The sequence below is a fragment of the Pristiophorus japonicus genome, chromosome 3 (genome assembly GCF_044704955.1).
Source record: "Pristiophorus japonicus isolate sPriJap1 chromosome 3, sPriJap1.hap1, whole genome shotgun sequence".
Classification (NCBI taxonomy): Eukaryota; Metazoa; Chordata; class Chondrichthyes; family Pristiophoridae; genus Pristiophorus; species Pristiophorus japonicus.
The window spans coordinates 250047319-250072958 of record NC_091979.1 but is presented as its reverse complement, the minus strand read 5'-3'; the positions used below and the strand labels follow the sequence as shown (position 1 = coordinate 250072958).

General features: G+C 45.0%; 1 protein-coding gene across 1 annotated transcript in view; it reads left to right on the top strand.

Moving 5' to 3' along the window:
* Positions 1-25640, top strand: part of cusr (Copper-only SOD repeat protein) — a 171396-nt gene that overhangs the window by 4311 nt on the left and 141445 nt on the right. The window contains exon 3 of the mRNA XM_070876507.1: positions 9486-9585. Coding sequence (XP_070732608.1) covers positions 9486-9585 — 100 coding nt within the window. The remainder of the gene's footprint in view (positions 1-9485; positions 9586-25640) is intronic.

Below are 25640 nucleotides of genomic sequence, written 5' to 3'. Positions count from 1 at the left end.
ATCTCTATGCTTCTTCCTCAGTGTCTAATAAAACTCTGGCAATGTCTTTCTAAAATGCTGACCATGCCTTCTGTCTAAAAATTGTTAAATATTAAGTGGGATCACGACTAGAATCTAACACTAAAATACAAGAACATTTGTTGCTCGATGATCATGTTTCCTTTTCCTGAAGAACAGAGACTGGTTCTTAAGCTCGTAAATCCATGTAATACTGCAGTTCTAGGCCAGAAGGTAATAAATTATTTAGAAAGATTACTTTGATATAGGTGGATCAATTGGTTGGGTTGACATCTTTAATGTTGATGTGTCACGTATTATATTTAGTGTCTTCTATTATTTCCCAAGAAGACATACTTTGCCTGTGATACAAAGTGAAAGTTTTGGGAGACTAGATATCATGGTCAAGAAATTGAATTGCGCCCGAATTGGGGCTTGACCCTGGTGCTGCACACTCTGTCCGCACCTGATAACCATGGAAAATAGGTCCGCTGGTCTCGTTCGTTTATTATCGGCAAGTGCTAATTGCAGCACTAGACATAACCAAGATCAGGCACATCCTGGATGCCTACGCAAGAAACTTTACTACTAAGGCGGGTGGCTCACTTCCACCGTGTAATAGTACACATACGCCGTCCGCCATAATCCAGAATGATACCAGGGCTTATGGGGTTAAACTATGAGGATAGGTTTGGCCTGTATTCCCTTGCGTATAGAAGATTGAGGGGTGATCTGATTGAGATGTTAAAGGATCTGATAGGCTAGATACGGAGAAACTATTTCCTCTGGCGAAAGAATCAGGAACAAGGGGGCATAACCTTAAAATTAGAGAGAGGTTATTGAGCAGCGAAATTAGAAAGCACTTTTTCACATGCTACGACAATTGGATCTGTCCAGACTGAGAGACACATTTTTGTTAGATAGGGGTATCAGGGATATGGAGTTGAAGTGCAGATCAGCCATTATCTAATTGAATGGTGAAGCAGGCTTGGGGGGCTGATTGGTCTACTCCTCTTCCTGTGGCCGGCAGCAGCCCGCAGATTTAATGCAGAGCTGGGAGGGGCACGAGTGCTTCTGCCGGCTCCCCAATAAGGTAAGCAAAATAGTCCAAAGTTACCCTGCTGGTGGCGGCCTCGGACCACTGATTTGACTGCCAACTGCCTGAAGAAACTGATAGCACATGATAGTTATGCACAACCAAATTTTGCAAAGGGGACTCAAACAGATGATAGGCCCTTTGCATATGCAAAAATGGGGCCGAATATCTGGTGCCACCCTGGTGCCTATGGAGGAGCCTGTACCACTTCTGATGTGGAATGAGCATACACCCACTATATTAATTAGATGCTTGACTGCCTGTTTTATACCTGTAAAACAGGTGTAGCGTGATCCAATTTATTGACCCATAATAGTAGTAGAAGTGATTTCACTGCCGTCGCTCTCCTGCACCAGCTTGAGCTGCTCCCTGGAGTGGTACAGGAGAGCGACGGCAGCGAAGAGGGCGACTGAATTGGACGTCATTAAGGTCCAGGTCGGTGATTGGAGCGTGGGCAGGTACAGCAGGAGCAGCGAGGTCGGGGCGAAGGAGTGGCGAGAGATCATGAAGCGACGTGATCGGGGCCCAGGAGAGGCATGAGTTCGAAGCCCAGAAGAGGCGTGGGCCCAGGGGCAGCACGGGCCAGCCCACATTACGATATGTGTGCGCACTAGGTCTGTGCAGCAGAGCTGGTCTCCAGTCGTTTTGGTTAATCCTTGCCACTGGACCAAGACCTAGCTCTGTCAAGCCCATATGGTAGCTGGTGTGCAGCGGCCACCACACGTTAAAAAGATCCACGCACAGGCATCTTCCAGCCTTCAACATGTAATTCAGGACCTGGAATATTAGGTCCTTCATTGAAACACCTGTGAACTCATCCCTTTCACAATACATCTCAGACGTCAGATGATATTGACAAATCACACGAGCACAGAATCAATACGTCACTATCTCCCACATTACAACAGTGACTACAAAAGTACTCCAATGGCTGTCATTCTCCAATACGACGACTGCCTACGATAAGTGATTTGTACTAAGGAGATATAAACCTATGTTTATGGAAAATCCTCTCACTTCCCTCCCCACCCCCGTTGTGATGTTGATGTGTCCTTTGTGTTTAATGCTTCCCACCCGCCGTCTCTGGCTGTGCCTGCACTAAACTTAACTCTAGGTAAGGTTTTTCAGAGCTTACAAAAGTGGACACTTACCCCATTCTAAGTTAGTTTCGCAGCCGAAACTTGCAAAACAGGCTTAAGTGGCTGGACACACCCCGTTTTGAAAAAAAATATCTGAACTAAAATGAACCTAAACTAACTCACTCGAACTGGAGTAAACTAAGTGCCTAGAATTGTAATTTCTAAGATACTCCAAACTAAACTAGTTGCTCCAAGAAAATTGGAGCAACTCCACCCGAAACTTGGACCCTCAGTGTGTGAATGCAGCTGGGATAACCTTGATTCTCAACAGTATTTCTTGGATCTGTTTCAATATATATATAAGAGGAAAGAGTAATAGTTGTGACACACCTAAAAGCTAGAAAGGGAAACGTGAAGGCTTATTGAATGGGGAGAAACTTGAGGTAACTTAGTGGTAAGATGAATATAGAAATTTCTTTGGCAGGAAACTCCCTGGAAAGGTATCTGGCATCAGCACCCAAGGATGTTAATATTCAGTTGTGCCCAGAAGTTCTTCCTATTGGCTAGTTGCCACGATGCTTAACTGCTGCCATGTAGTCTGACGTGCACAATATTACATAACCACTGCCAATTTCATACTCTGAGTTAATAAGGGATGTAACCGAATACTTCTCTTATTACAAATGTCACCTTGACATTACACGCCACAGGGAACTGAAATAAAATTCTGTCATTATTTTGCTCAATTGGAGCAATTTTCCTGGTCCGGCCTCAATAAATTAAAATTGCTGATCTGTCGGCAGTATAGTATAGTAGTATAGTATTAGGCAGTCCCTCCTATCGAGGTTGACCCGCTTCCACACCAAAAAGGGATGAGTTCACAGGTATTTCAATGAGAGACCTGACACTCTAGGTCTCGAACTACATATTGAAGGGTGGAAGATGCCCGTGCGTAGATTTTTTTAACATGGGGTGGCCGTTGCACACCAGCTACCACACGGGCTTGACCGAGCTAGGTCTTGATCCAGTGGCAAGGGTTAACCAAGACCACTGGAGACCAAGCTCTGCTGCACGGAACTAGTGCGCACACATGCTCCTACTATCCATAGATCGCCTACTATCCGTAGATCGCAGTGTGGGCTGGCCCATGCTGCTCCTGGGCCCTCGCCTTTCCTGGGCCCCGAACCCTCACCTCTCCTGGGCCCCGATCACGACGCACTTGGGCCCTGATCTCTCTCTGCTCCTTGCACCTGCTCCATGTGTGGGAAGGGATTCACAGATTCATCCAACCTGCTGACTCACCAGCGAGTTCACACTGGGGAGAGACCGTTCACCTGCTCAGTGTGTGGGAAGGGATTCATTCAGTCATCCGCCCTACTGACACACCAGCGAGTTCACAAGTGACTGCAGGGTTTGGATTCTGCTGTTATTCACATCCCTACTGAATTGTGTTCATTCTGTTAGTTGGCATTTGTTTCTGTTGTTAATAACCCTTCAACTCGGCTGGAGTTTAATATTTTGATATTTCAAATAACTGTCCATATTTGATGTCTCCAAGATAAGAGGAGACTAATTGATGTCCTGTTACTGACTGCTCCATTTTTGCCAGTGGTAAAGGAGCACTGTTAAGCAGCTCGCTGGCTGGAGGCGCGGGAAATCCAGCTGCTCCTCTCTGGAACTGACGGATCTTGATTTGCATACATTAATGAGGTTGCTATCTATTTTCGGCTTTTGTCACCTATTTCCCAGCCCACTTAACGGCAGATCACATGTCAATGGGATTGGAGCAATAGTCCTTCACTTTAATCTTGGTCTCGCTACTACCTACTCCTGCTAAAAAAAAATAGGACAGGAGCAAGACCCAACGTGTCTTCTGGAAAAGAAGGTTGTATCTTACTAATTTGATTGAATTTTTTGAACAAGTCACCAGGTTAGTTGATGATTGTAGCCGGGTAGACATTGTCTAGCTGGATTTTCAGAAAGTATTTGATAAGCTACCTCGCAATGGGTTACTCCACAATATAACATCATGTGGATTTAGTGGGATGCTGCTACAGGGGAACGCACACCAATTTCTATCCCAGAAATTATATCATTCAATTCACCTTCACCACTTTCTGAACTAAAATTATATTTTGTTTCTGTCAATATTCACCTTCCCATCTGGTTCCAGGTATTCCTGCCTACCCTCCTTTTGGGTGTTGCCATCAGCTGGTAAATGCAGTAGTATTGTAGGTGCACACATTTGCACAAATACAGCGTGAAGTTTACAGCATACACAACCTTGCAGGGTTGAAATAGTGCCTTTTGTGATCCCGAGTAAGTTTATCACACTGAAAAAATACAAGTAGCATTAACTGACCCAAAAATAAAGCAATATTTGGGCTGTTTTTTAATTCATTCTTGGGATATGGCAAGACCAGCATTTATTGCTCAACCCTTTTTCTTGAACTGTTGCAGGTTTTGTGGTGAAGTGTGTTGAAACAACCTATGGCGCAAACCACAACAGCATTTTTAAAAAAATGGTTCATTTGGAATGAACCAGTTGGGAGAAACATGTTAAATTATTCCACTTACAGTTTGGTGCAAAGAACTAATGCCCCCATTGTACATGATTTTCACACTGGGTGTAAATTCAGTATGAAAACTGGTGTCTATACCATTCCCTTTTGGTTTCACTATCTTCACCAAGCTCTTTTACATTGGTGTCAGTGGGGCTTTGTGCCACTGGATCCTGAAACACTGGTCTTGAGCAGGTAACAGCAATACTAATATAGGGCCCAAATTTCTCCAGGAGTTGCTCCGCTTTTTTTGGAGCAACTAAATTTTTTTTGGAGTAACTTAAAAATCACAATTCCCTCCATTTAATCTGCTCCAGTGTAAGTGAGTTAGTTAGGTTTTTTTAGTTTAGTTTTTTTTTCAAAAGGGGGTGTAACCAGGCATTTAAACCTGTTTTGGCCATTTAAGCAAGTTTAGCCAGCTCAAAGTTACTCTAAACTAACTTAGGCCAGCTTGTGTCCACTCTGAAAAACCTTGTGCTCTGAAAAAATAAGAAATCAGCGCAGGTAGCCAGAGATGGGCGGAGGGGGGGGCGGGGGGCGGTGTGGTGTGGTGAGAGGATTCTGAAATGTACTAATCACCTTCACAACATCAATAATAAATGAAAAATAAATCAACTACTAAAAAATAAAGCCCTACCTCGCCAATTGCAACGCACCGGCAAGCCCTTCAGCCAGGGCTAGGGGCGGGAGGCTTGCTCCTGCTCCCCCAGGCTCATCCAGCTCCTGCTCCCCAGGGCTCCTCCAGCTCCAGTTCTTGCTCCTCCAGTTCCAGCTCCCCCAAGCACCTCCTGCTCCTGCTCCCCCGGGCTGCTCCTGCTCCCTCGGGCAAATCTAAGTGAGCGCGGAAAGGCAGTGGCTGGCCTGTGCAGCAGGCCACTTGGCCCGGGATAGGGGCAATGTGCTTCGGGCCCCTCCCACACAGCCTGCAGAGCGTCACAGAGATACGGGCTGCGAGGAGCTACTGCACATGTGCGCACACTCTAGCGCGCATTTGCAGAGGTCCTGGCACTGTTTTCAGCGCCGGGACCTGGCGCCGACCCCAAATCCAGTTGCCACGCTGCGCCACCATCGAGGAGAGGCTGGGGAGTGGCCAAACTCGGCCTGAAGATTTTTGGTGCCTTTTTTGTTCCAGAAAAGAGGCGCACCTCTGGTGAGGGCGCCAGAAATCTGGACTGGCCAAATTTTGGCCCATAAATTGGTAACTCTGGCTGCCAGAAGGTACTTTTTTAGCTATGGTGAAGCAGATTAAGTGGGGCTGAAGCAATTGTATTGTGTTGGTTCAAATCTAAATGTTAATTTTTTCAGAATTGCTATTAATTGTTCTGCATGTTTGGAAAAGGTAAAAAATTCAGACTGCATTGATACCAGCAGCAGACATTGTTGCCAGTTTTCCACTACATCATATTGCACTATTTTATGGTTGCTAACTTTATACACCCAGCAGAAAACATGGGTCTTAGTGATTAGTATGTATGGACTTGGAAAGATTGCAGTAGCTCTGAGTGGTACCGGAGTTGGAATCATTCAACTGCAAAATTTTACACTCGCATAAATCTCTGGAATGAAACCATTAAACCCTTAATCTTTCTTTAATGAGGCATATTTGTCAGCTATGTAAAATATGCACAACTGTTATTCATCCTTTGCTATATTAACTGACAATTAGTGGAGTCTATCAAATAAGGTTACTTAACTCATAGTGATCAGGTCTCAGAGTTGTTCTCATTTCCTCTGAAATTAACAGCATCATGAAACATGTTCAGGATGCAACGCATGATGCAGCATGTACATGTGCAAATTCAGGAAAAGGTTGACATTTTTTAAGGTCATGGAAAATAGTGCAGCTTCCAACTGGGAGAAATTAACAAACACTCTGATCTAGATTCACATAACGGTATAGCAACAGGTTAAGGTATCACCAAGCCTTCAGGGAGTAAACCTTGAACGTTTGCATAATGAGCCATATCCTTCATAGCAACCCAGGACAACAGACTTCATAGAACAATAGCCATAAAGAACAAAACCTATCCCAGGGATTGGGTTAACCACAATAGAAGTAGTCACCTTGATCTTGCAGAGAAAAGGTTGCTGATCAGGCTCTGACTTAATGGGGGGAACTTTAATCCCCAAAATGGGTGTGTTGGGGTCAGGTGAGAGGTTAGAGTTAAAAATCTGAATCCTGACCCCAACCTGCCCACTTCTGGGTTTAATGAAGGCAGGATGGGGAGTGGGCAGCCAACCTGCTCGCAGGAGGCAGGTTGTCATTTAAATTATTATATTAAGGCCGTGTGCTTCATGGTGATCCATGTTTTAAAATTGAACTGCGGATGGGTTTCCCAGGCTTTGGGAAACCCGCCAACTGAAGGAAGTCGAGGACTGCTGGAGCCAGGATTTAAGTGCCTTTCCACTGACCTGCTGGATCCAGTGTTCCTTCCTCGCCAACCCAGCACGATCGGATATCAACCCACCCTTCCGACTTCGCTTCCCCACCTCTCTTTTTTTCCACCACCCCTGCCCCCCCTCCCGCCAACCCCCATATGGCCTCTGATCTCCTGTAATTGATTACATTTATTGTACTTTGATCAGCTAGTCAAAAACAAAGTAAAGTTATCTTTAGAACTGAAGCAACACAGTAGTCCTCAACTTCTGAAACAAATATTGGAAATTGAAACTAACAAGTCTCGTCATTCAAGTGTCAGTTTATTATTTCCAAACATTGCTTTTAACTTGTGTGAGACGTGAAACAGTTTGTCATTATTTTAAAACCTAGATTTTGAAATAATTCGTGAAAAGCTAGAGCAAAAATATAAATAGCAAAAATTAAATTTTTCTAAGAGTAAAACTAAAATACGACAACATTTGGTAAATTTCTTCTGAAGATGAGAAATAAAATTAAAACTCATGGGGCACAGATGAGACTAAAACTAAAACTAATTCAATGTCTAAAACAACTCTGGTTTTGAAGCATCTGACAAAGGGAATCGTCCACTACACCGTCTGCTGCTGCAGTAAGAATGTCACTGATGCACTGTTTTGCCATGCATGCAACTACATCAAGTTGAGCAATGGCGAACAGCGTGAACTCAAAAGATTCAACTCTTTTTTTTTATATTGTTGGGTTTCCTAAGGCGCAGGGCATTAATTGCTGTACTCGTGTAATCATCTGCATGCTTATCAACCATCCAGTATGCTGGAATAGGAAGGCTACTATACCATCAATTGGTGATTGCTTACAAGATAAATGTGCATCAGTGCACTCTTCCCAGGGAATATGTATAACACCTACATTATGAGCATATAAACATATGAAAATGATTGACGTATTCTAAAATTATATTTTATAAATTCAAGCTCTGGACTGCCATGCTTCACCTGCTGGAAGTGCACATCAGGAATTCTAATGGAGTGAATATCTGGGATACTTAAACAATGCTTCAGGCTCATTTAGAGTTGCATAATACCTTCCAAAGAAATGAGACAAAATAGTGACCATGCTGCACAATATGGACAGGGAGACTACCATGGGCATGAATTAGGGCAAGCCATGGAAGAGAATCAGAAGATAGAGGTATTGGACTATCAGCTGCAGTTAAGCACAGTCAAGGATTTGATTGGCTGTTTTTGGGATGCTTGGCATGGGGACATATGCCAAGTGATTGTAGTGCCTTTTGTCTTAACTGAAGTTTTATGACAAAGACCATCATTGGATCACAGTGGTTTTTGTAGCTAACTGGTGCTGCCTCTTGAGCTTAAATTAAGAAATATTGACCACATCTGAAAGGGCAATCACATTTATTCCCTTTGTAACTGTCTGAATGAATAATTTTTATGAGCTGTTCAAATGCCATACTGCCCATAATTATCTCTGGCTTCACAGCTTATCCTGGATCCATTACAGCATCTAACATTGACTAGCTACATATGTATAAGAGTGTACTATATTTTACTGAGTGTGCTGTTTCTGTCATCTGTGCATAACTACTGACTTCTATCTCTGCTATCCTATCTGTGTGTTTCCCTTGATGGAGTGAGACAAAGTTAAGGGGAGGATGGATAAAGAGCTTTCGGAGATATCAGTGGGTTCAGAAGGGTCTCTACTTTGATCACTGATCAGCATCAGTGTCTTGTGATGTTGCTGCACTAAACACTATGCTTTCTGTGAAGTACTTCACAAATGCTGCTGATATCAGTGCCAGCTGGCACTTCCTCCTTTATCTGACGCATGCCACATTCTCTTATTCTCCAGTGATCTCTGTGAATAGATTCCATGATCTCTGAGTAGAGCCCACCAGACAATGATGAGTTCTGCAAAGTCCTTGTAGTTGTCTTTAATCTTTAATCAAGAGAATCAAATCCAGCCCTCAGGACTTTGCATCAACGCTAAAACAAGAGTATAAATCAAATTTCAAGGTAATTTCTGCTTTGTACTAATGCTAAACTTGTGGAGTAAACATCCTAAAATTGTATTCACGTTGGATCAATTTTATACTTTAAGTCGTAGATTTAATTTCTTTGAGACTATAAGAGTAAGTCAAACTATACTCCATAGAATCCTACAGTTTCAGTCTTATCAAAATCTTGATATTGAGAAGTTTATTCTGTAGTTGACTTGGAGAGTCGGCACACTTTATAAAAGAAAATCTAGACATGAAGACTAATTGGAAGGTGAACTGTTGTACTGATTTTGACATGCTTCTCTTTTTTTTTTTCATCTTTTGGTTGCCACGATAATGCTGATGTTGGGGGGAAAAGTTTACAATGTGCAAATCTGCTTGCTGTGAAGGCTACAGATGGAGAGTATATTCGAGCCAAGGCAGTGTTTAATGGCATGGTGATGGGAACAATTACTCTGGTAAGGCTGTATATTTTTTTCAATTACTTTTTTTTCACATTTAAAGGTAAGATGGTTCCCTGTCCTGCTGGAGCAACATTGTAGAATTAAGGACCGGCACATTGTGATCATTTACATTTTCGTGATTGGTTTAATAATGTACATGAAGTTGCTCCTATTAAAAAAAAACACATATGCAATTCAGAATTCCCATAGCGCTCAGAAAAATGTCCAAAAAAGACACACATTTATCCTGAATTAACATAATGCTACATTTATGATTGTCTTCTACTGGTACTGTGTCCAAAGGGCCTAAAATTCTGCTATTGTTTTGGGCATTTCCAGTGCAGGGCGTTAGAATTTGGATGAAAAGTCAGATGTGCTAGACTTACACACTTTCTAAAAACATATGAGAAATTCTGATGGAACTAAGTGCTAGCAGAAGCTGTGCCCACACTAAAGTGGAGCATTTATGGAAATTACACGATAATGACAGCTGCTGTCCCAGAAATCCTGTCATTTACTCCAGAATTACACGTGACTTAACTTACACCTGTAGAAACAGAAGGTCACATTTTATGTGTGACTTTATCAAACTCATGATGTAACTGTACACAGTACTCCAACTAATAAGGTTTTATATAGGTTCACCATTACACCTCTACTTTTATATTCCATTGGTTAGAAATACACAACCAGTGTACACCTGAACCAAGAGGCCCAAGGATCGCTAGAAATTGGCTCTCTGGCCTGATCAGCATTCTCTGAGCAAGCTGCCAATGCTGCTTGCTCAGTCAGCAAGAAAAAACAATTTTGGGCTACCTAGCATACTGGCAGTGTCCTTGGATAATTTCTGGGGGGCAGGGAAGTTTGGAGTGTGTTATGGAGGGAAGGGGGAATTCGTGCATCCAATGGAGCACTGTTAGTCCTCCTGACTCCAAATGATGCTTATCTAGAAATATAGGATAGGTGTGATTCCTTGAAATATGCTGCACTTGTCTTGGCTTTTGCTGCCCTCTTTCTCTCCCAGGTTGCCTGCTTCTGTCAGTGCTGCCATTTATCAGAATCCTGGCTTTGGTCATGAAAAGGCTGATTTACAAGCTTGTAGACATTTTGGAGCTTATAATCCTTGGCTCCAATGGTTGTCCTGTAGCATGTCAGGCACAGGAGACCTGACTGAGGCAGGAATTCTGTCGAGACCCTGGAATGCTGGGTTTCTGCTTGGAATCCCACTGGTAGGAAATTTGTGCAGGGGACTGGGATAGGTTCAACTTTTTGTCTGCCCAAGCATGTCAAGGAGCGGAATCAAGAGAAGGGAAGTTTCTTGGCCTCAGTTACCTTATCAACCTAGTTGGATTCTGGACTGAACTTGGCATGCAGGTCTACTCTCGATGGAAATGGGAATACCCAGGGACCTATCCTGGATTACCCTGAAGAAAGTTGGCACCTTGGTCATTTTTGGCCCCCTTTTAAAGGCGGCTGACTGGGTTGCTTTTTTAAAAATTACCCTGGCTGCTGGTACCCGCTGTTAAGTAAATAGCTTGTCAGCACCCTTCTTCTGTGTCATAGTGGCTCAGGAACCTGCCACTGGCATTCAAATTAAGTGACTCTCTCCTGAGCTCCGATACTCTGCCTGAGTCAGCTGCATTGGGACCTGCTGCATTGCACTTTGACTGATGGAGTGTGACACTGGATTTCAGCCCCCTGTGCTTTTGGTATTTACTGTTCCTAGAGTTTTTCTGAAAATGCAAATAAATGCCTTTGACTCTTTTCACACTTTTTAAAAAGTGTGATACGGAAATTAAGAGTAGTGCATGACAAACACTGGCGATGTGACCGATAGGAAGCATAGGAGTTCAGAAGAATGAGAGGTGATCTTATCGAAAGATACAAGATAATAAGGAGGCGCGACAAGGTGGATGCAGAGGATATTTCCACTCATAGGGGAAACTAAAACTGGGGGACATAGTCTCAGAATAAGGGGCCGCCCATTTAAAACTGATGAGAAATTTCTTCTCTGAGTTGTAAATCTATGGAATTCTCTGCCCCAGAGAACTGTGGAGGCTAGGTCATTGAATATAGTTAAGGTGGAGTTAGACAGATTTTTGAGCGACAAGGGAATAAAGGGTTATGGGGAGTGGTCAGGGAAGTGGAGCTGAATCCAGGATCAGATCAGCCATAATCTTATTAAATGGCGGAGCAGGCTCGAGGGGCCAGGTGGCCTACTCCTGATCCTATTTCGTATGTGCTTAGATAAAGTTTTTAATATTACTAGCAGATCATCTGTGGCATTGCTTACTGAGAGTCAATGTTGCTTTGCTTTGTTGTGTTGTGTATATTATGAACAGTGATTTATGGTAATGAATAAGTCAAGTTATCATTTTTATAAAGACTATTTTGAGAGTGATAGTGAAATTTTTGCGCTTGAATTCTGTGGTCATACACATTTTTCCTTGCACACTAAATCAGTGGCCTTGATTATTGTTTCATTTTCAATTATCTATGTAATGTTTATCTTTTTTTGAAAATGCCAATATACATTGAAAAATGGTATGGGAGATAGAGTAGATTGCAGATATTTAGAAGTTGTGGAGACCATTCCATTTGATGTACTGTAGTAAAGATGCTGGAGCTGTCGAATAGTGTGACGGGAGTGGTAAAGTTTTGCAGGAATTAGGCATTTCCTGGTAGCTTAGGCATACAAGAGGATTCCTGGGAATATCGGGGGAGGAGGGTGCCAGGGTATGGCAGCAGTAAGAACTTTTGAAGTACTGTGGGATGGAGGTTTTGGGGCTTTTGGGAGGTTAGTGTAAAAAGGATGGTCCCAGATCCTCAAAACAGCAGGAAGTTCCTGGGATATGGCAGAGTTTAAGTTAACGCCTAGCAACTGGGAAGGGAATCTGTTGTTTGGAAGTGGGGGGGTGGGGGGCAGGATGGGTCCTAGGGTCTACAAACATTGACAAGATCTGTAACCAGAGGGGATACCATTTATAGGGTTGTGAGCATTAGTTGGCAGTGAGCCATGGGATATGGGAGTACTAGGACAGGGTCTCTGAGCATTGGGGATCTGGTAGTTGGGAGAGGAAGGTCCTGTGGTATGGTTGCGTTTAGAGCAGTGGTTTGGGGATCTGGAAGCACTAGGAGGGAGATGTCGGGGACTAGGATAGGGTGACTGTGTATGGAAGCATTGGGGAGGAGGGTGTAGAGATACCAGGAGGTGGATCATGGGGTCTTTGAGATCTGCTAGGTGTACATTTGGGTGCAGTAGCTCTGGGAGTCTTCGGGTGTGAGAAGACTGAGGGGTGCCAGATCTGCGAGCAGTGCAGGGTATCCCAATTTTATTAGGATAAAGAGGGGGATTCCAGTGTGTGGTAATACTAGGAAGTGAGATCCGATTGGAAGCAGCGAGTGGCAGCTGGGGAAGGAAGGTGAGAACAGGATGGAACCAAGACTGGCCAGAGAGGGGGAGAGAAAGCAGATGAAAAGCTGGGCTGGGAGACCAGGGCTAGCAGTCAACTGCATGTTTGAATCAGCCAAGTAGACAATATTTGGCTGGCATAAAGTTGGATATGATTGTGACATCAAGCATTACATGGGAGCATTAAAAAGTACATTAAAGGAAGTGTATAATTTGCACTACATACAATCTTTTAAATCGATCATATTATAGATAGAAATGTATTCCATGTTTGTTCTAACCTAAACTTGATGGTCAGCACCTACCAGTGCAGTACCCGTTCATGCTCATCAGCATAGTATGATACTTGGTATCACTTGAGATGATCTATTTTTTTGATGCACAGTTGCACGCAGCATAGCATCCATTGGCACATGATGCCACATATCAGTACGCCCACTGCTAATGTTGCTGAAGTGTTTAAACATTGCCTTAGTACAGCAGTGCCTTCACAATAACCGATGGACATAAGTGTCTAAGGTGCTTTTCTTTGAAACTCCAATTTCACAAAGTCCCAGTGTTATGTATGTATGTAGACTTTACCCAAATGTAAGACTTGCCACCAGGGGGCACACCTGTGGGAGACCTAAGGGTCACCTGTGCACCCTGGGGCAAGCAGGTATAAAAGGTGACTCACCATGCTGCTTCCTCACTCTCGAGTCTGAAATAAAGAGACCAAGGTCACAACAGTTTGAGCTTGCGATATAGTCCTGTGGGTTTATTTTGAACATAACAAATTGGCAATGAGTAATGGATCATGAACTTTCTCACGGTAATGGCTGCCATTGGTATTTTTGAGAGATTAGTTGAGGGTGATGATTGGGAAGCCTTCATTGAGTGCCTCGACTGGTACTTTGTGGCCAACGAATTGGACAAGGCTGAGATGGAAGCCAAGTGCAGGATGATTCTCCTCACCGTATGTAGGTCATCGGTATACGGCCTCCTAAAAACCTTGCTGGCACCGGTCAAAATAATGGACAAATCTTACGCAGAGCTCTGTACGCTGACTAAGGAACATCTCAAGCCAAAGGAGAGCATCCTGATGGCCAGGGTACCGCTTTTACACACACCGTCGCTCAGAGGGCCGGAACGTGGTGAGTTTTGTTGCTGACCTAAGACACCTTGCGGGGCAGTGCGACTTTGCAGGATCCTTGGGGGAAATGTTATGAGAGTTTTTCGTGCTTGGAATTGGCCACGAGGTCATCCTTTGCAAACTGCTGTCTGCCGAATCCCTAGATCTGAGCAAGGCCATCACGATAGCCCAAGCCTTTATATCCACGAGTGATAACACAAAACAGATATCTTCACAGAATCGAAGCTCACCGGCAAGCACCATGCACAAACTAATGTTTACAGCAGGCAGAACGGCACAGGGCAGGGCCCACATGGTTGCAGAGGCCAGACCTAGTCCTAGAGTGATTCAGAGTCTGCCGTGGGGCGTGAATGCGTATCACTTAGCACCATGTTGGCGCTGCGGGGACAGCCATAGAGCTCATCAATGTCTATTCAAGCTTAATGTGTGCAAGGGCTGTGGAACAATGGGGCACCTGCAGCAAATGTGCAAATGATCTCTGACTCACCACGTGGCAGAGTCAGGAGAGAACGACCGATCCAGCAAGGATCATGATGAACGAGCAGAAGAGGCAATTGAACCTGAGGGTGAAGAGGAAGTATATGGGATACATACCTTCACCACCAAAAGCCCTCCGATAATGTTAAAAGTTGAACTTAACGGCACTCCAGTCTCCATGGAACTTGACTTGCCCCCGTATCTATCAGTCATGAGCCAGAAGGCTTTCGAGAGGCTGTGGAGTGACGAGGCCAAGCGACCTGAGCTGATCCCGATTCAGGCAAAGCTGCGCAGCTACACCAAAGAACTGATACCAGTTACATAGAAACATAGAAAATAGGTGCAGGAGTAGGCCATTCAGCCCTTCTAGCCTGCACCGCCATTCAATGAGTTCATGGCTGAACATGCAACTTCAGTACCCACTTCCTGCTTTCTCGCCATACCCCTTGATCCCCCGAGTAGTAAGGACTTCACCTAACTTCCTTTTGAATATATTTAGTGAATTGGCCTCAACTACTTTCTGTGGTAGAGAATTCCACAGGTTCACCACTCTCTGGGTGAAGAAGTTTCTCCTCATCTCAGTCCTAAATGGCTTACCCCTTATCCTTAGACTGTGACCCCTGGTTCTGGACTTCCCCAACATTGGGAACATTCTTCCTGCATCTAACCTGTCTAAACCCATCAGAATTTTAAACGTTTCTATGAGGTCCCCTCTCATTCTTCTGAACTCCAGTGAATACAAGCCCAGTTGATCCAGTCTTTCTTGATAGGTCAGTCCCACCATCCCAGGAATCAGTCTGATGAATCTTCGCTGCACTCCCTCAATAGCAAGAATGTCCTTAAGTTAGGAGACCAAAACTGTACACAATACTCCAGGTGTGGCCTCACCAAGGCCCTGTACAACTGTAGCAACACCTCCCTGCCCCTGTACTCAAATCCCCTCGCTATGAAGGCCAACATGCCATTTGCTTTCTTATACCTGCATGCCAACCTTCAATGACTGATGTACCATGACACCCAGATCTCGTTGCACCTCCCCTTTTCCTAATCTGTCACCATTCAGATAATAGTCTGTCTCTCTGTTTTTACCACCAAAGTAGATAACCTCACATTTATCCACATTATACTTCATCTGCCATGCATTTGCCCACTCACCTAACCTATCCAAGTCACTCTGCAGCCTCATAGCATCCTCCTCGCAGCTCACACTGCCACCCAACTTGGTGTCATCCGCAAATTTGGAGATACTACATTTAATCCCCTTGCCTAAATCATTAATGTACAATGTAAACAGCTGGGGCCCCAGCACAGAACCTTGCGGTACCCCACTAGTCACTGCCTGCCATTCTGAAAAGTCCCCATTTACTCCTACTCTTTGCTTCCTGTCTGACAACCAGTTCTCAATCCATGTCAGCACACTACCCCCAATCTCATGTGCTTTAACTTTGCACATTAATCTCTTGTGTGGGACCTTGTCGAAAGCCTTCTGAAAGTCCAAATATACCACATCAACTGGTTCTCCCTTGTCCACTTTACTGGAAACATCCTCACAAAATTCCAGAAGGTTTGTCAAGCATGATTTCCCTTTCACAAATCCATGCTGACTTGGACCTATCATGTCACCATTTTCCAAATGCACTGCTATGACATCCTTAATAATTGATTCCATCATTTTACCCACTACTGAGGTCAGGCTGACCGGTCTATAATTCCCTGTTTTCTCTCTCCCTCCTTTTTTAAAAAGTGGGGTTACATTGGCTACCCTCCACTCCATAGGAACTGATCCAGAGTCAATGGAATGTTGGAAAATGACTGTCAATGCATCCGCTATTTCCAAGGCCACCTCCTTAAGTACTCTGGGATGCAGTCCACCAGGCCCTGGGGATTTATCGGCCTTCAATCCCATCAATTTCCCCAACACAATTTCCTGACTAATAAAGATTTCTCTCAGTTCCTCCTCCTTTACTAGACCCTCTGACCCCTTTTATATCCGGAAGGTTGTTGGTGTCCTCCTTAGTGAATACTGAACCAAAGTACTTGTTTAATTGGTCTGCCATTTCTTTGTTCCCCGTTATGACTTCCCCTGATTCTGACTGCAGGGGACCTATGTTTGTCTTTACTAACCTTTTTCTCTTTACATATCTATAGAAACTTTTGCAATCCGCCTTAATGTTCCCTGCAAGCTTCTTCTCGTACTCCATTTTCCCTGCCCTAATCAAACCCTTTGTCCTCCTCTGCTGAGTTCTAAATTTCTCCCAGTCCCCGGGTTCGCTGCTATTTCTGGCCAATTTGTATGCCACTTCCTTGGCTTTAATACTATCCCTGATTTCCCTAGATAGCCACGGTTGAGCCACCTTCCCTTTTTTATTTTTACGCCAGACAGGAATGTACAATTGTTGTAGTTCATCCATGCGGTCTCTAAATGTCTGCCATTGCCCATCCACAGTCAACCCCTTCAGTATCATTCGCCAATCTATCCTAGCCAATTCACACCTCATACCTTCAAAGTTGCCCTTCTTTAAGTTCTAGACCATGGTCTCTGAATTAACTGTTTCATTCTCCATCCTAATGCAGAATTCCACCATATTATGGTCACTCTTCCCCAAGGGGCCTCGCACAATGAGATTGCTAATTAATCCTCTCTCATTACACAACACCCAGTCTAAGATGGCCTCCCCCCTAGTTGGTTCCTCGACATATTGGTCTAGAAAACCATCCCTTATGCACTCCAGGAAATCCTCCTCCACCGTATTGCTTCCAGTTTGGCTCGCCCAATCTATGTGCATATTAAAGTCACCCATTATAACTGCTGCACCTTTATTGCATGCGCCCCTAATTTCCTGTTTGATACCCTCCCCAACATCAGTACTACTGTTTGGAGGTCTGTACACAACTCCCACTAATGTTTTTTGCCCTTTGGTGTTCTGCAGCTCTACCCATATAGATTCCACATCATCCAAGCTAATGTCCTTCCTAACTATTGCATTAATCTCCTCTTATTGGTAGTGCGGACATAAGAGTATTCCATGAGGGAGCAGTGCACGAATTACCACTGTGGATTGTTTCAGGTGATGGGCCAATGCTGCTTGGCAGGAGGTGGATGGGGAAGATTCGATGGAACTGGGAAGACCTCTGCGTACCCTCCGGCGAACGATGCCTCCTTTTCTCAAAGGCCGAGCAAACCCCCTCTTCCAGCTGAACACGCCATCGAAGTGCAGATCCCCGAGGCACAGGCCGTTCATCAGCACAAAGAAGTAAAGTTCAACCGAGTAGAGGTACAGGCGCGGTACCCACCATTGAAGCCGACGACCCCTTTCGCGACGGTGGAAGAGGCTCCAGGTCGACCATGCGGAGTGGGACTCTGGCCGAAATGATCCGAATGTGTCTTCCCGATGCCAGAGGCAAAATACCTGGGGAAGAAGATCACAGCAATCGGCATCATGGACACGGACGAAGGTGCGTCCAGGCCACGGGACGAGAGAGCACCCAGACCACGGGACGAGAGAGCGTCCAGACCACGGAAGGTCGCTGCAACGGAACGGAGGAATGTGTCGCCCAGCAAGGAAGATGACTGGGTTTGGGGCAAAGGTAAAGGGGCGGCCGTGGTGAAGGCCAGGAACCCACCACGCTCAAATAAATTGTGTACACCATGTAACCCGTGCGAGTGGTCTTTCGCAGTCATTGATGTACCATTGTATGGGGTTGGGGGTACCTCACAACAAGCCCAAGTAGCAGGCGAACACCAACCGGTCATATATGTATCTGACAAAGTACTTGTAACAAGTGATGTGTTATCACACGGGGTTGGGTGTGTTGTACAGCAAGCCAAAGCAGCGGGCGAACCCCAACCAGTTGTATATGTATCTAGCAAAGCATTCGTTGCAAGTGAGATGTTACCGGGAGTGTTGTGCAGCGAGCAAAAGTAGCGGGCAAGCCTCAAACGATTGAACACGTATCAAATAAGTTGAACAAAGCAGCAGCCTGTGTTCATGGGACTAAAGAGACGTACCAAAGAGTGTCCCAATATGTGCTCGAGTCAGACAAGCTGCTCATCCCACAAGCTTGGGAGAGCAGAGGCACCATTATTGATGCGTTGTTTCGAGAATGTCCAACACTGTGCACTGTAACATGATCCGCCATGGGCCAGGCACAGAGAGCGGCACCCATGCTCTCAGTTGGCCACCGTTGCCCACCCCGGGTGGAAACGGCACAGCCTGCAGACCCACTTGTGGTCGTGGAATTGCTAGAAAGCGAGGGGTCAACCGTAACGGCCCCCCAGCTTAGGACCTGGACCAGCCAGGATCCCATGTTACCGCCTGCCAAAGGTGAACTGCTAGACGGGATGTGACAACCTATCCGCCAAAAAGACGATAGACCCATCCTACGTTGCAAAGCAAGGCAGGGCGACTGCAAGCAGACGGTGATCCGGGGCCCCCATACTATGGCCCAATGTCCATGGGGACCACTAGGGCCACTACCGAAAGACTCAAGGCCATTGCGGCCATCCTGGGCTTACCAGACCTCAGGGTCAGCGCCCAAATCACTAAACCTAGCACCATGCATGCCATGGTAGACTCTCTACAGACCCTGCTATCCTGCGTGTTACGCAGACTAAATCACTCAGAACCGAGCCTTCTGCATTCCATCAGCAGAGAATGCCCCATAAGTGCACGGCCCCTCCACGCGACATCAGAATAAGTGATGTAGATCATGTTCAGGGCCCCAATCGGATCGCTAGCACCGCATTAGCCATGGGGGGGGTGGGGGGAATGGAGTGTATGTGATGAAAATGGAGTGTTTGATTATGAAACCATGTACCGGGCTAACGAGTAGAGCAGTGGGATGAGACCAAACGGCGAGCGACCAGGAACCACACTGTAAGGACCTGGCCCCCAGTGACCCACCAACATGATCAACTTTGCCGTCAACCACAAGGACAAACCCACCATGTCAAGACTTCAACCCAGGCGATCGACCCGGGGGTGCGGGGCGCCAGATCGCCTTAACTTGCATAATAAGACTTTGGGGGGGGGGGAGTGATGTTATGTATGGATGTAAGACTTGCCACCGGGGGCACACCTGTGGGAGACCTAAGGGTCACCTGTGCACCCTGTGGCAAGCAGGTATAAAAGGTGATTCACCATGCTGCTTCCTCACTCTAGAGTCTGAAATAAAGAGACCAAGGTCACAACAGTTTGAGCTTGCGATATAGTCCTGTGGATTTATTCTGAACATAACACCCAGATATATAGTCTAGCTACACAATAACATTTAGTGACACAAACATGCATCGAGGTTTTCCATCAATCTTACCATGTCAATGTGCGGCATTTCTGTAACCTTGGCAGTAGTTGGTCATCAAGTAGCCTTATTTCATTTGGCCGTCTGAAAAAACTGTTCTTGGCACGTGTGGGCTATCTCTCAAGGAGAGCAATTCATTTTTAATTTCGAACAAGCAATTGTAATTTCTAAATTCTTTTCACCTCACAAATATAGACAAACAAAATTACCGTAGGGTACACAGCAAAATTACATGAGTATCAGTTTTTTTTTGTGTTGTTGGTTGAGGGAATAGTGTACAGCAGGATCATTCTCTGCTCTTCAAATAATGCCACTGGATTTTATTATTGATTGAAACATCCCATGAAGGACAATACCATTGACAATGTAGAACTCCATTAGCACTGCATTGGGGTGTTAATTTAGATTATGTGCTTCAACATGTTGGCTCAAATGGCCTCCTTCTGGATAGCAGAGTGCATTGTTAACTGGCGCCATCTCTCTGGAAGGAAACCTGATAGCTCCACAAGAGAGAATTCTCCCCATTCCATTGCTGCTACTTGACTTTCCTCAAAACATGTATATAATTAAAGTTTATGTAAAGGTGCGAGGTGGAGTAATTTAGATTAATTTACTAAGCTTCACTGTTTGCATTTACTGTGTGTAGTTGGTGCCACTTTGGCCAATCTTTCCTGCCAGTTGAGCAATCTTGTGTCCCACAAGAGCCTTTCTACTCTTTCTCCTGAATATTATCGGATTAATTTCCAATGATATGTAGAGATTGCTGAATTTTGAAGGAAAATGATCTCCCATCTAGCACCCTTTGTACACTTAATCTCAGCAAAACTCTGCTGCCTCTATCATAACTCTCTCCAAGCTCCATGTCTGATAATGCTTCGCTTTAAAAATTTTCAGTCTTGTTTTCAAAACCCTCCATGGCTTCGCCTCCTCCCTACCTCTGTAACCTCTTCTAGCCCTCCAACCATCTGAGATCTCTGCTCTCCTCCAATTCTGAGCTCTTGCGCATCCCCGATTTTAATCACTCCACCGTTGGCAGCCGTGCCTTCAGAATTCAGTAACCTCTACATATCACTGGACTTCTCTACCTCTCTTTTCTCCTTTAAGATGCTCCTTAAAGCCTACCTCTTTGACCAAGCTTTTGGAAATTTGCCGTAATTTCTTATGTGGCTTGGTGTCAAATTTATTTGTTTTGTTTTAAAACACTTCTGCGAAGCGCCTTGGGATGTTTTACTACGTTAAAGGTGCTATATAAATGCAAGTTGTTGCTGTCTTGTAGGGTCTTCTTCATTATTTGAAGAAACATTCTCCACACGCTATACTCCCATCTGACCATTCCTTCAGGCAATGCGGAAAGTGCATGTGATATTTCATTTCAACTAGTTCTCAATAATACACAGCTACTCAAATATACAGCTCGTGCTTTTATGCCTTGTAGGAAGCCATCATCTGATGCTGGCATGCAGTGTTTTAAAAATTCATCTTCCCATTTCCTGATGCTCTACTGTTGATGATTCTTCTTTCTTTTTCTTTCATGACTTCAAGATGTTGAAAGAAGGGGGGAGGGATCTACGAGAAATGAAACCAGCCTAAATATTTTTTAAACAGGAAAGGATAGCAGGGAAAGAGTAAAGTAAGGGAGGACATTGATGGCCAGGGAATAGATAGTTAGAGAACTGAATCAGATGCCTGTGAAGATTTGTAAAAATAATTAGAGAACTGAATCAGATGACTGGCTTCCAACTAGAGTTGAGTAACGACACAACAGAGAGTCATGGTGAGTTACTTAAAACGACTTCCCTACTGTGAAAGAAAACCACTGGAGTGTGCCCACATCATACTCCCACATCATTTCTTAATAATTGTCATTGTGATTCATAACAATGGACACAAGAATATAACATTTGTAGGAACAGGGAAGGCCTTTAGAACATAAGAATTAGGAGCAGGAGTAGGCCATTCGGCCCCTCAAGCCTGCTCTGCCATTCAGTGAGATCATGGCTGATCTTCTACCTCAACTCCACTTTGCTGCACTATCCCCATATCCCTTGATTCCCATAATATCCAAAATCTATCTACCTCTGTCTTGAATTACTCAACGACTGAACCTTTACAGCCCTCTGGGGTAGAGAATTCCAAAGATTCACCACTCTCTGAGTGAAGAAGCTGCTCCTCATCTTAGTCCTAAATGGCCAACCCCTTATTCTGAAACTGTGACCCCTGGTTCTCGACTTCCACGACGACATACAAGCCATGATCCTGATGAACAGATCCACCACAGACCCAATCCACGTCCGGACGGGGATCAAGCAGGGCTGCGTCATTGTGTCAACCCTCTTCTTGATCTTCTTCGCTGCAATGCTTCATTTCACGCTCAACAAGCTCCCTGCTGGAGTGGAACTAAACTATAGAACTAGTGGGAACCTGTTCAACCTTTGTCACCTCCAGGCTAGATCCAAGACCGTCTGATCCTCTGTCATCGACCTACAGTATGCGGATGATGCTTGAGTCTGCACACATTCAGAGGCTGATCTCCAAGCCATCGTCAACATCTTCACCGAGGCATACAAAAGCATGGGCTTTACACTAAACATCCGTAAGACATAGATCCTCCACCAACCTAACCCTCCACACAGCACTACCCCCCCGGTCATCAGAATCCACGGCGCGGCCTTGGACAAGGTGGACCACTTTCCAGACCTCAGAAGCCTACTATCAGCAAGGGCAGGCATCGACGACTAGATCCAACACTGCCTCCAGTGCAGCCTTCGGTTGCCTGAGGAAGAGAGTGTTTGAGGATTAGGCCCTCAAATCTGGCACCAAGCTTATGTGCTACTGGACTGTAGTGATACCCGCCCTCCTGTATAGCTCAGGGACATGGACCATATACAGACACCTCAAATCGCTGGAGAAATACCACCAACGATATCTCTGCAAGATCCTGCAAATCCCCTGAGAGGATAGATGCACCAACGTCAGTGTTCTCGATCAGGCCCAGATCCCCAGCATCGAAGCACTGGCCACACTCGACCAGCGCCATTGGGCGGACCACATTGTCTGCATGCCTGACACAAGACTTTGAACGCAGGCGCTCTACTCTGAGCACCAGATGGGCAGAGGAGGTGTTTCAGGAACACCCTCAAAGCCTCCTTGATAAAGTGGAACATCCCCACCGACACCTGGGAATCCCTGGCCAAAGACCACCCTAAATGGAGGAAGAGCATCCAGGAGGGGCTGAGCACCTCGAGTCTCGTTACCGGGAGCATGCAGTAACCAAGCGCATGCAACCGAAGGAGCGTGCGGCAAACCAGACTCCCCACCCACCCTTTCCTTCAACGACTGTCTGTCCCACCTGTGACAGACTGTAATTCCCGTATTGGACTGTACAGTCACCTAAGAACTCCCTTTTAGAGTGGAAGCAAGTCTTCCTCGATTTCGAGGAACTGCTTATGATGATGACTCCCCAGTCAGAGGAAAGATCCTCCCTGCATCTACCCGGTCAAGCCATGTAAGAATTTTGTATCTATCAATGAGATCACCTCTCATTCATCTAAACTCTGGAGAATATAGGCCTAGTCTACACAATCTCTCCTCATCGGACAATCCCTCCATCCCATTTGGTAAACCTTCGTTGCAATCCCTCAATGGCAAGTATATCTTTCCTTTATATAACGAGACCAAACCTGTACACAATACTCCAGGTGTGGTCTCACCAGGGCCCTATATAATTGCAGTACAATGTCTTTACCCTTATTCTCAAATCCTCTTGTAATAAAGACCAACATTCTATTTGCTTTCTTAATTGCTTGCTGTACCTGCATGTTAACTTTGTGATTCGTGTACAAGGACCCTCTAAACAACAACATTTCCCAATCTCTCATCATTTTAAAAAATACTCTGCTTTTCTATTTTTCCTACCAAAATGGATAACTTCACATTTCTTCACATTATATTCCATTTGCCATGTTCTTGCCCACTCACTTAGCCTGTCTTTATCCCTTGAGATCTCTTTGCATCCTCCTCACAACTTACATTCCCACCTAACTTTGTTTCATCAGAAAACTTGGATATATTACATTTGTTCCCCTCATCTAAATCATTGATATAGATTGTGAATTGCTAGGGCCCAAGCACTGATCCTTGCGGCACCCCACCAATTACAGCCTGCCAATCCAAAAATGACCCGTTTATTCCTACTCTCTGTTTTCTGTCTGTTAACCAGTTCTCAATTCATGCTAGTATATTGTCCCAATCCCATGAGCCCTAATTTTGTTCAATAACCTCTTGTATGGCACCTTATCGAATGCCTTCTGAAAATCCAAATATACCACATCCCCTGGTTCTCCCTTATCTATTCTACTAGTTACAACCTCTAACTGATTTGTCAAAAGTGATTTCCCTTTCATAAATCCATGTTGACTCTGTCCAATCCTATTATTTTCTAGTGCCCTGTTACCATGTCTTAATACTATTTTCAAGCATTTTCCCTACTACTGATGTTAGGCTAGCTGGTCTGTAGTTTCTTGTTTTCTCTCGCCCCTCTTTCTTAAATAGCAGGGTTACATTAGCTCCCTTCCAATCTGCAGGAACCGTTCCAGAATTTATGGAATTTTGGAAGATGACAACCAGTGCATCCACTATCTCTATAGCCACCTCTTTATCACATCATTAGCCACATCAGTAGGTCGGGGCTCTTGGCGGGAGCAGCATGCGGAGGCCCGGCCTGGAAATCGGCACGGTCCCGGCCTGCAAGACCATCAGCCGGGGCTATTGGAGGGAGCAGCGTGCGGTGGCATACCACTGCAGGGAGCAGCACATTCTGCTGCAGGAGGGCGACGGCTGCGAAGCCAAGTCGCTGACTGCAGTGCGGGCAGGCACAGCAGGAGGAGTGAAGGAGCGCCAAGAGTTTGCAGAGGGAAGTGTCGAAATCTCGACCTCCGAAAAGAATGACTCCGACACTTACAGCTCCGGTAGAAGTTTCCTTTTTAATTTACTTGCTCGCAAGGGGTAGGTCACACTCAGTCAAGGGCTAAATGAACACCTCCGAAATGGTTCAGTTTAACAAGATATTTATACAGTAAAACCAAAATTATGGCCTCTCCCTGTGTATTGCTCTGTCTCACAGTCAGTGAATACAGATAAAGAGTTAATTACTATATCCTGGTCCTGACATGGTATCCAAATATTTCTTTTTTGTCAGGGTTATCAGAAAGCCAAACGGCCATTACTCCATGAGTCATAGGTAATGGGCTATCATCTGTCTTGTATTGTGTCAGGACTGTTCCAATTTCCTGGTCAGTTTATCTGTTTGCATCAAATGGATGAGGTCTCGGAAAGAGATAATGGCTAGAAGATAAGGGTGGGGTGACATGGAACTCCTGTAGTGTAGACAATAGGAGAGCACCATGGGGGGTTACTTGTCTCAGCATGACTTGTCTCCTAGCTGTCTGATGGCCATCAGCCATCTAACAGCAGGTTTAGCTGTTTATGCAAGCTGACTGCTAAAATGCAGAAAGTTCTGGAAGGGCCAGGACTCCATTTTAATCAAAAGGCACACAAATACCGTATGGTATCAGCTTAGATAAAAAATACTTTCCACAGAAGTGACCAGGGCCCAGGAGAGGCGTGAGTTTGGGGCTCAGAAGGGGCGAGGGCCCTGGGGCAGCACGGACCAGCCCACACTGTGATATGTGTGTGCGCTAGGTCCGTGCAGCAGAGCTGATCTCCAGTCGTCTTGGGTAATCCTTGCCA